General features: G+C 41.2%; 1 protein-coding gene across 1 annotated transcript in view; it reads right to left on the bottom strand.

Moving 5' to 3' along the window:
• The window catches only part of TLN2 (talin 2), a 282,673-nt gene that overhangs the window by 197,741 nt on the left and 73,279 nt on the right, over positions 1-11,653 (bottom strand). The window contains exons 20-23 of the mRNA XM_006899628.1: positions 8,578-8,706; positions 7,239-7,352; positions 5,831-5,944; positions 2,914-3,048 (exon numbers count right to left, since the gene is read on the bottom strand). Of these exons, the coding sequence (XP_006899690.1) occupies positions 2,914-3,048; positions 5,831-5,944; positions 7,239-7,352; positions 8,578-8,706 (492 nt within the window). The remainder of the gene's footprint in view (positions 1-2,913; positions 3,049-5,830; positions 5,945-7,238; positions 7,353-8,577; positions 8,707-11,653) is intronic.

Raw genomic sequence — 11,653 nt, 5'->3', positions numbered from 1 at the left:
GTGGGTGACGTGCGGATCTTCTTTTTTTTTTGGCTGTGGACGCCCTTCAGGACTGCCTTCTTGGCCTTCAATGTCTTTGCTTTTGCTTTGGCTTCAGTTTTGGGAGGGGCAGGGGCTTCCTTCTTCGCTTTCGGAGCCATCTTCGTAGAAAGGTGACTAGGAGGATTCTTCATTTGCTGCTTCTGGTTCTAGAGGTCAGGCTCCGATCCAGCACATGCTGAGCACACAGACGGGCAGGGGAGGCTCGGGCCGATGGGTGAAGGACACCAGGACTCTGAGGACAAGCTCCTATCATATAAATGAATTTCTAGATGATAACATCCTTTCCATATTTGATGAGATTTCTAGTAATATGTTTAAAAAATACTTTATTCTCTTTGTCATTTAGCACTCTGCTCTCTAAATGTTTTGATTATACCGCGTAACTCTTATGTGTATAAAGAAAATACACATATAATCACGGATCAGTATATTAAATACGGGCAAACCTTCTTTCCTCTTTTCAATAATAATAACAGCAGCAGCATGTGACAATGAGTTCTTTCTATGTGCCAGCATTACTAGATAAGTAAACTGAGGTACAACTGGTAATAACTTGACATGATCACAAAATCAGTTAACAACAGAGCTAGAAATAGAACCATGCCATCCAATTCCAAACCTTCCACTAGTTGTGGTGGTGGAAGGTCATCGGGTCGACTCTGCACAACAGATCCTGATCGACCTCACAGGCTTAGCTGTGCCCAGTACAGACTATACTAATATAGATTTTTGACATTTATTTTAAAGCTTCCACAGTGTCTTCCTTCACCAGGCCCGTTTTGCTTAAGCTTCTAGATAGGGTTCACTATTCTAGAGTAGTTATTTAATGTTGAGTCTCATTGAGGAAACATAAAGTGTAGACGTCTAGTGATTATGGTTCAGTGCTTGGAAGCATGATTCAGGATTCTGTCTTCTAATAAGCACTCCCAGATGATTTTGGTACAGATGACATCCTAGACCTCCCTCCCATTAAGAAACATAGATCAAAAGATTTTTATTTGACAGAGTCTAAAGGGGTGTTTTCTGGTTTGGGGTAGGGACTAGGGCATGGCTCTGGCTCACAATAGGGTGTGAGTTGATCGGATTTGGCCTTTTGGGCCCTTGGGCCTGATTTTTTGTGGATCTCCCAAATAAAACAGGCTTGGAAGCAGGAGTTGCATCCACTTCCAAAAAAAGCTTGCCTCTGGAAACTCTGAACTTGGAGAAAAGATGAAAGTTTTGACTTTCGTTCAATAGGGCCTCTGTGGGTCATCTATGACTTTAAGGCACTTAAAAACAACAACAACAAAGCTTTGCATGCGTATTTTTTTTCTTTGTTGTTAGGTGACATCTAGTCAACTACAACTCACAGCGACTCTGTGAACAACAGATCTGAACCCTCCCTACCCCGCACGATCCTCATCAGCTCTGACACACTTGAGCACACTGATGCAGTCACTCTGTCAATCCAACTCACTGAGAGTCTTTGTCTTTTGTGCTGACCCTCCACCTTCCCAAGCATGCCCTTTTCCAAGGAATAGCCTCTCCAAACAACATGCCCAAAATATGTGAGACAAACCTTCACCATCTTTCCTTCCAAGGAATATTCCCTCCTGTACTTTCTCCCTTGCTGTAATTCCACCGAAATATATCTATCTGTTCTGTTGGCACTCCGTGGGATATTCAGTATGCCAACATCACAATTCAAGGGCAACAATTCTTCTGCCATTCTTATTCACTGTCCAGCTCTCAGATGCATAGCAAATGACTGAAAAGACCATGACTTGAATCATGTGCATTTAACTCTTTAAGTGGACATCATTGCTCCTCAGTACTTTGGAAAGGCATGACTTCTAATAACAGAGTCATGTACATAACTTTTTCTCATTGAGTGAAAACTTGGAGAATAAGTCACTTTTCCTTGCAAAAATCTACATACATTTTGTTTCATGTATTGACTGCAATCTCCTTACTATTATTGACAGCTCCTCATTATTTGCAATAAGTCCTTTTTCCTGCTGTCTAAAGTCTAATTTTTAGCCCATGTTGTCTTTTTAGTTTCATAGGGTTGATTACACTGAGGAATATACATTTCTCCTGTGTTCTATCACTTTATAGTCATGTCTATTGTTTAGCTGTAAGATGATCCCCAGAGGTGGGTTCCCATCTGTGCTTGAAAGTTATCTCAGAGCCACACTCTCAGGAATTATAATGCCAAGAACCCAGTTGATCTCTGACCTTCTCCTCTTGAGCATTAATGAGGCTGCTGATTTCCATAATGGGATTGCTAAAAAGAGAGAAAACGGACCCCAGCTAGAATGTGTTGTAAATGCCACACCAAACAGTATAGTAACAAGATCTTTGTGGTTATTAATTAAGTCCACTGATAGAAACTCATTTAATCTTTAATTCTGTTCTGTGGAGGACCATTTTAAGGTGACTATTCCTATGTAAAATGGCAATATAAAAAGATATCAGAAATGACCCTCGAAAGTTAGATTTGCTAAGTAATTTGTTATTAAGTTCCTAAGATGACACCTAGTAGACCTGGTCACCTTTTGAGATCTACAATTTGCCTGGAACCAAGAATCTGTTGAGTGAAATGCTCCTTTGTGAGACTGAAATGGATCACTTCTATGTGTGGGAGGAGAGAGGAAGAAGGTGGCCAAAAGCAGTCTAACTGATGGTCATCCGTCACAAGAAGCTGAGGACCAAGTCTAAGAGGTAAAGGTCAGGAAGTGGTACAAGCCAGGCCACCAGGGCATCTTCAAATGAGTAGGTAACTCTGCCAACAAACATGGACAACACTGTCTAGGTTCTGGACGACAACTACACCCGCATGGAGAGATTACTGCTTGCATCTTTAATGAACAAGGACAAGTCTCCACTTGCCTTCTGCGAGGCAGTACGCAGCTCGGCCAAGCTGGTGGCGAGGTTCTTGGCACACTGGCTCAGCTGCATGGCAGCAGCCTGGTCACTCACAGTGGGCACTGCAGCTTTGGCTGAGGACACCATCTTGCTCCCGGGCTGCGGTGAGAGGAACAGAAAGTGAAAGGACGCAGGCAAACAAAGTCAGGAGGCATACACAGTGCGACACACTGTGACATAACAGTCACAACTTACTATGTCCTAAAAAAAAGAATACTAAAGCCATCACCTACTTGCCCTTTAATAAGACTGCCATCTAAAATTAGATACATTAAGGCAGGACAGTCTAGCATTTCTTTTTTTTTAAAAAAACTATGTATGGGAGGTCAAAGAGGCAAAACTGGTATAGTGGCTTGCTGTCATTTCCAACAGATTTCAAAGAGAGCACCTTATCTAATAGGATTTCTTTTAATATCTTAGAGTAGTTTTTAATCTTTGTTATAAATCTACCCCACAGTCTAGTTAGAAAAGGGACAAAATGAATGAAATAAAATCACCTGATATCCCACAATCCAAAAGTATTTAACTGTGTATGTATATGCACACACATATATGTATATGTGTATGCATACATGTATATCTAGTATTTAAAAAACAAGATCACATTATTTATAGGTATACAAGTCTGTCTTGGATGAAGTGCAGCCAGGGTGCTCACTAGGAGCAAGAACTGTGAAACCCTGCCTCATATACTCTGGGCATGGGAAGGGAGAGCTTGGAAAAAGACTTCACATTGGGAAAAGAAATCATGCTGATCAGAAGAAAACTGTCCACAAGACATAGTGGCTTTAACAGTCAGCTGGAGCATATCAGAGATGATGAAGATGGTGCAGGAAACAGCAAGGGCCAGTTCTGTTGTTCACAGGGTTGCTATGAGTCATAAATGACCCTAAGGTACATTACAACAACAACAACAACAACAACAATAAAATACAGTGTTTCATTATGTACATCTGCCAGCATTTACCAATCCCACATGGTGGGGCATGGTTCCGTTTTCGCCCTCAAATAAAATAAGTAGTGTTGTCATAAACACCCTTGCAGCTAAATCCTTGTACATATCCACACTTTTCTTTGAATAAATACTTAGAAGATTAAAGGGTAGACATAATTTCAAGGCTTTTAATGCATGTTGTAAAACTGCTCTTTAGTAAAGTTGTAACAATTTAAGTGGCAGATCATAAATACTAAGGACAAAGTATTTTACTAGCCAACTAATTTATGGAGAATGATATGAGGGTATATATAAAAAGCATAACAGATACTTAACGTAAGAAAAAGAATTGTAAGGTATGACAAATGTTCAGCATTGTATAAACTCAAGGAAATGCAAGCTAGAAGAACAGGAAGTTACTGAGCAAATCGCAAATGTTCCCAATACACATATACACAGAATGATACTAAACACATAATTCTCCATGTTGGAAAAGAAATCCTAATAAATGTTCTAAACCTACTGCTGGAGTAAGTTTAGTTTTATTCAAGGTTCTCGAAGAGCAATTTTGCAGCATCTAGGAAAAAAATGTAATGCATAGGTTTTTTGATATGGCAATGCCATTTCTATTTATTTTTAACCATGGTATTTCTACAGCAGCAAAATGAAAAGAAATAAAGGTAAAAACATGGGCTAAAGGAGTGGAATCAGGAACATCTCTAGTTCATTTTCACACAAAAAAACATATGTTTTACTTTTTTTGCAAACTGTGCAACCACCCTGTGTATTAAATTTTGTGCACAGTATGTGAGTGAATTTTATTTAAGTGGGTGTATAAAATGTGAAAATAAGTTATACTGGTCTGTACTACTATCTTAAGCCCTGCCAGTGATGCCACTTCTGTTTCAGCTATTTAACCACACGAATGAAAAGAGAAATCTTGTGTAAGCCGTACTTCTTGATGCTGCAAAGATAAGAATTAGCTGCTTGCAATTCTACTCCTAGGAATTTGTACTAAGGAAATAATCTATGAAGGGCATAAAGATTTGACCACACATACTGATTTTAATAATTTCACAGGCTGTTTCTGATAGCAAAAGTGAAATATTTTATTTTGCTCGAAATAATCCAAGCTCATAAATGTTAATAAAAACCCCATAACAATTCTTTATATAGAATTAAAAAAGGTAAATAATATGCATATACAAGCACACATGTGTACTCACCGTAAGTCCTATTAAAACCTTCATGGTATATTACTGCATCTTGCATTTATTGTACTTAGAAAATTAACCAAGCTGATGCAACACTGGGTTCTACAAATACACTGGGCTGAACTAGAAAGTGATGAGTAGAAAAATCTCTTAAATACATCAACTGTTTAGGCGATACAGGTAGATAAAAATGTGCTGATAAGGTAGAGAGATTTGAATACAATAAGCATGTAAAAAAGGAGTTTTCTACAACTTAATATTCTCATTTTACTCAATTACCTTAACATGAATCCCTCACCCACACAAAATCTGGCAACATTTAATAATTGTATAATTGTCACATGTTTGGAGGAAAAAACCCATCAGCCACTTGTATTTCGTTCCCAGTACATGAATAATGACCCTGGGTAAGGGGAAGCTAGCAAACATAAAGAGATAACTAATAAAGACTAAGCTGTTCATCATGAGGCACAGCTTACCATGTTTTCTCTCTTAGAGGAGAAATAAATATGATACTCCCAGGAAAATGGGTTATGAGCTGTCTCCCCAGGCAATTTCCCTGCATATTAGCATTTCGCTTTGCCAAGCTAAATCTACCTCTCCTGGAAACGGAAATATGAAGAGGAGGCCTTCAAGGTCTGCTTTATGGTATAGATTTTGTTAAAAGCGTGACGGGGACCCCATACCCAGGTGGGGGTTCTGGGAATAAGCCAGGAGGATGCCTCTCTGTTACCTGGAGGAAGTTCTGGCTGGAGATGATGAGGGCCAGCTGGGCGCTGAGGTCTTCTGCTTGAGCCTGGCTTCCTCTCACCCCCTGGACCAGCTGAGGTATGTGATCCGCCACTGCCTAAGGGAGCAATGAAAAGTCAAGCTGAGCACTCCCCGCAAAGGCGGAATCACCCAAAGAGGTGGAAAATGGCTCAAGGGGGTGGTGGTGTGTGTTTTAGATGTTCTATTCTATTTCTAGAGAGCTCTCATGGCCAAAGTCTGCAACAAATTGCATTGTAAACCCAAAGGCTGAGCAGTTCTGGCAGTTCAAGTCCATCAGCAGATGCTGAGGGGAAAATAAGCAATGTCTTTCCAATCCTATTATATAGCCTTGTAAATGTGATGAAGGGTAGCTCTAAGTTGGAACTGATTCAATGATGGTGAGTCTGAGTTTGAGAATATGTCTGAAAATGAGCCACTGAAAATCTTACGGAGCACAGTTCTACTCTGATACACAAGGGAAGACAATCAACTAATCAACTCCTATGCCTTCCAGGATGATGCACGTTCTCGCCTTTGCATTTACACAGCATCAGAAAGCCCAGATTTATCACTGGAGACCTTCAGGACGTGTTCCTCTGTAAGGAAGGAATTTCTTTCTTTCTTTCTTTTTTTCTTTTAAGGAAGTAATTTCTAAAGTGGAAAGTTCATACAGGAGACTGAGTATGTGGGAAAAATAGGACATTTATTTCTCAAACCTCATACTCAGTCCAATATGGTTCACTGCCTCACTCCCTCTACCAAGTGCAATTTCAGGAACTTCAGTCCCATGTACTGCCAACACTGTGCAATAACCACTCAATTGGATTTTGCGGCTGATACAACTCAAATGTCTCCTCAGAGAGGTCATCTCTGGGTGCTGAGGGAGCCAGACTCCACGTGGCACCTCTGGTCAATGCCCATGGGGCAGGAGAACGAAGACAACAACAGGAAACACCGAGGCCAGAACAGAGGGAAGAAACCCACTAGGTGTAATCGGTGGAAAGCAGGAAATCAAAGCCTGCTCTCGGAGTCAAGACTGACTGCGGAGACCCAGCTCTCAAAGGGAGAAAAGCACTCTGGAAATTCAATGCTTCGTTCCTATTTTAGAGCTGAAAACAGCTTTGTCATTGATCCTTTCTGATCTGGTCTCTCGAAAAGAAAAGAGCTGGGACAAAGGAAAGACAAAGCTGGAAAGACATGCACAGTCTCTCTCCAGAGGTCCTGCACGAGGCTGACAGAAACCAGACTCGTGTGCACCTGGACTATGGGAGCCGGTGCAAACCGGATTAAGGGGCTGGCCGGTCTGTCCTAATCACATTATTAGGGCACCTGGAGCTCTTGTGCTGTCGGGGGAGCTGCAGCGGATCGGCTCCCAGCAGCCGGGACCTCACCTTGCAACTCTGGACCAGCTGCTGCTGGGCAGCCGGGTTCTTGTTGGAAATGGCCGCGTTCTGGGAGGCCGCGATGGTCTGCGTGGCTGCAGCGGCGGCCTGCTTGGCTGCAACCTGGAAGAGAAAAACGATGACACTGCGATTAGGGACTTGGCAATGCGAACACACACGTACACAAGTATATGCATCCCTTGCATTAAAGATCTGTCACTGGTTTGCCGCCTTGAAGGCTGCTCGGTGTAAGAGGGAGAGCGCCATGGCTTTTCAAAATCCTGGATGATTCTTATCTATGTTTGGTTTACATGCCCTGGGACGAGCGATAATGACAGGCCCGCCTGAAAGCTGAAGGGCCCAGGCTCATTTGTCTTCTTCAAAAGGACAAAGGACAATTCCAAGGCCAGGATGGCACTGATAAGTAGAACCAAATCAGGATGTTTTCAGGGAGGAAATCACCCACAAGGAGCAGAGACTGCTCTCTAGGGGTCAAGCAAAAACCTGGTGATCATGCTGACCCAGGACAGAGACGCCTGGGTCAGAAACACACAGTAATGTACCCTCTGGAATAATTTATCCAGTTTATTCCCTCGTGCACTTCGAACACCAACAAAAAGCCAGTTTTCTTTCAGAATATGCCTAACTGTATAGGGATGAATCCCTCATTAAAAAGACAGGTTCTCATTCCTCAATCCACTAACTTTTAGTGGAATAGTCTCCTGTACACATTCAAGGAAGGTTCTTTTCTTATAGCCTAGTCTTGTTATTAACATTTTTCAGAGAATAAACATGAAAATGACAAAAATGTTTCTTTGACGCCTTCTTTTAACTATCTACACAGAGCTAACCCAAAGTCCATGTTTTCTCTCTCTTCTAAGTCTTCCAAAACCCCTATTTTCTATGGGGTGCCTTGGAGAAGCCATTGCCTCCAGCAGAATAGCTTTACTTGCAGCTAAAGACCCTTCCAAGGTCATGCACATTTTTTAAAGGAAAATCATCAGTGGTTGATTTTTCCATTAAAGGAAAGGGATCCTGTTGCCTTTTAAGAAACTTCTGAATTATATTCCTGACCAATTCGAACTCATTAAGGATTATAGCTTCACAAATCACACAGGGATGAAACTATCCACAAATGCTAAGACCTTCATCCCTCCTAGAGCATGACACCATGTTGCCACCCTTGAGACTGTTAATTTAATTTTTTGTTTGTTTGTCCCCCCTCACCTCTACGGTTAATTCCTTTTAGAGCTTGGGAGGGCAAGGAGTGGGGACAGGTCCTTTTGTTTTTTATAAAAGTTTTTGCAAACTAAAATGGACATCCTAGAACACCAGTTTCCCTGCTGACCTCCAGTCGGTTGACGATTTTTTTCTTAATAGCATTCTGGGCAGCAGCGTTGGTTGCCACTCGGAGACCTTCAGCCGCTTCTCTCAGCCTTTGCTGCTGGTCCTCATTTTCTGGGTTGGCCGCAGCCCCCTGCAATTGAGAAAATGAAGATTCTTAGAAGTTCAGGGCGCAGCAGGCCCCAGGTATGGAATTCATGCCCTCCATCTCTCTTTCATCCAAGTCACAGAAAGGATTCAGGATGGAATCCAAACTGCTGCAGGCAACATCTTTATGATAAAGATGTTTCCCCTCATAACAACACACATCTGCCAGGGGATGTTTCAAAACTGCATGGCTAAGCAGCAGAAATCCAAGGGTGATAATTAAACACTTGAGACCCTAGCATTCATTGTCTACACAAATTTCATGTGTGGTTAGGAATCCATGGTTTAAATAAAAAAAATCTTCTCTCCACCCCCAACAAATCTCTCAGGGAGCTTTTAATTTTAATTGGAATTTTCCTCTCCTGTGGCATTGGTACCTAAGGAAGGGCTAGGATTCTAGTATGGACGTAAGACTAGGGTGGAGGAAGCAGGGGAAAAGGGACAGGAATGCCATCTAAAATGACAATAAGGAAATATTTTAAAAAGTCTAGAATCCACCCCTGCAAGCCCTAGAGTGGATCTGGAACAGTACTCAAGTGTGGGCTACATTCAAGGCCCAAGCCTGGCAGAGAACAAAGAGGACACACACAGCCCATGCACAACCAACACCTCCTTCCTGCTGAGTCAGAATGGTCTCATAGCAGACCTTCCAGAGACTTTCAGAGGCTGTAAACTGTACGAGAAGAGACTGTCTAACTCTCTCTCTCAGAGATGCTACTGGATTCAAACTGGTCACCTTTGGATTAGCAGAGCAGCTTCCTACCCACCAGACCATCAGAGTGCCCTCAGTCCCCACACACTTTCCCTTTTCTAACTCCATAGCATTTGCACCATATGTTTCTACTTTACCACGTCTTAGGAATCCAAGAGTATTTTACTGAGATGGGTGAGATTTTCAATTAGGGAACGGATAAAGGCTACACACAGTTAAGGAATAACTTTATTCCAGAGTTATTTAATAGCCTTTAAAGTACCTTCAACCTGCATCTACCACCTATAATCAAGACATTTCTCACAGTGCCCAGTAGTTTGATGACTAGTGATTGATGTATATAGATTGAGGTTCTTTCTATGAACACTGTAGAGCAATAACATTTGCTCACAAGGCAGAGACAGGAAAAAAAGAGAGAGAGAGAGAAAATAGGTCAATTTACCAAAAATCAATCTTTTGAAAGTCCAGAGTTTTCAAACAACAACTCTGCCAAATTTAACAATTTAGAAGAAACTATTTATTTTCATTATTTATAAATGTTACAACCATTCATGTTGGATGGAATCATGCTTGCATTTATGACAGAAGTGTCTTGATGATTCTCAGAATAGAAGCCTTTTTTTCTTTTCTTTTTTAAAAATGTATTTTATTATTTTTTTGTGTGTACCGTCAAATCGTATCTGACTGGTACAGGAGGAGAGTGCTCCTTTTTCTCCAGTAGAGCATCTGGTGGATTTGAACCATAAAACCTTTCTTTTTTAACCAGTGGAGAAGAGTACTGAATGAACCTACCATGGACTGCCAAGAGAACAAACAAGTCTATTCTGGAGAGGGTGAAACCAAGTTGCTCTTTGGATGCAAGATATTTGAAGCTCTATGTCATATACTTTGGGCATACTTTGGACATGCTGCCAAGAAAGACCAGTCCTTAGAGAAGGACATCATGCTTGGAGGGGTAGAGGGACACTACAGGAGAGAAAGACTCTGGATGACATGAATGGACATAGTAATGTAAGTAATGGGGATAGGTGTGTTGGAGACAGTGAAATTGGCTCAGGACAGGGCAGACTTCAGAGCTCTTGTACATAGGATTGTTATGAGTCGCAGGTGACTACATGGCACCTAACAACAACATGAAAATAACTATTTTCTTCTATACACTAAATATATTTTAAGTCCAACATGGAATGCTTCTACTATAATTTCAACAAATTAATCAATCCTTAAAGTACTATTTTTAAAGACAAAGTAGTAACTTAAAAAAATTTAAGAGGACTATACAAAAACATTTAACACTGCCCTACACAATATTAAAAAAAAAAATCACAGACAATATAAATACTTAAAAGGAACAAGTTTTTGTAGTCTGGTAAATCTAGTGAATTCATTTGGTAAGCGCCAGGCCTGGCTTAGTCCTAGTTATGGGATGACAGCTTAATCTTTTTCAGACACAGATACACACACACACGCACACACACACACACTCTCTCTCTCTCTCTCTCACTCTCACTCTCTCACACTCACTCACTCTGATGAAATGGGTCAGGGTAACAGGAGCTAAGTTCACACTTGGATTCCTCTTTTGGTTTCCCCTTCACCCCAACCTATGAGGTACCTCTAAGAATTTTTGTCTCTTAGAAACACAATGGTGAGCTCACATTACTAGTTTCTCAATGTCGTCCCTTGCGTGTCACAGTTCACTATAAAGGAACTAATGCACACACGTGTTTGAAATACATTTTGGCTTTACTGGAGGCCAGTCTTGTGGTAAGGAATTGCGCTGTCACCCAAAGTCAAGCAGCTTGAAACCACCAGCTGCTCCATGACAGAAAGATGGGCAATTTTCTCCCGTATGATTCCAGCCATTGAAAACCCGCTGGAGGGACTGCTATGAGTCAGAACTCAATAGGACATAACAACAACAATGTATACACAGGAATACATAAAAATTTCTCCTTTGATGGTGATGAAACTGAGCGCTCTGGCAGCGTGGTCCGTATGGAAATGTACAGCTAACCTAAAGGCTGAGCTGGCAGTTGGTGAATAAGCTCCTCCAGAGCAATTTACAACTTTGCAAACCCAATGGAGGGTCAGCTATGAGTCAGTTCTGACTCAATGGCAACAAATTATATTTATCTGGATTTTTCTTTCATTTCTGGGTGACGCAGGTGTTAACGGAATTTAAAAAAAAATTTGAAGTAAAAATATGGCTTTAACTTAT

Source organism: Elephantulus edwardii, unplaced genomic scaffold, assembly GCF_000299155.1.
Source record: "Elephantulus edwardii isolate Elephantulus edwardi_28Jun2011 unplaced genomic scaffold, EleEdw1.0 scaffold00263, whole genome shotgun sequence".
In the NCBI taxonomy this organism is placed as follows: Eukaryota; Metazoa; Chordata; class Mammalia; order Macroscelidea; family Macroscelididae; genus Elephantulus; species Elephantulus edwardii.
Note: the sequence above shows the minus strand (reverse complement) of the source record. Positions and strands in the feature narration are given on the sequence as shown.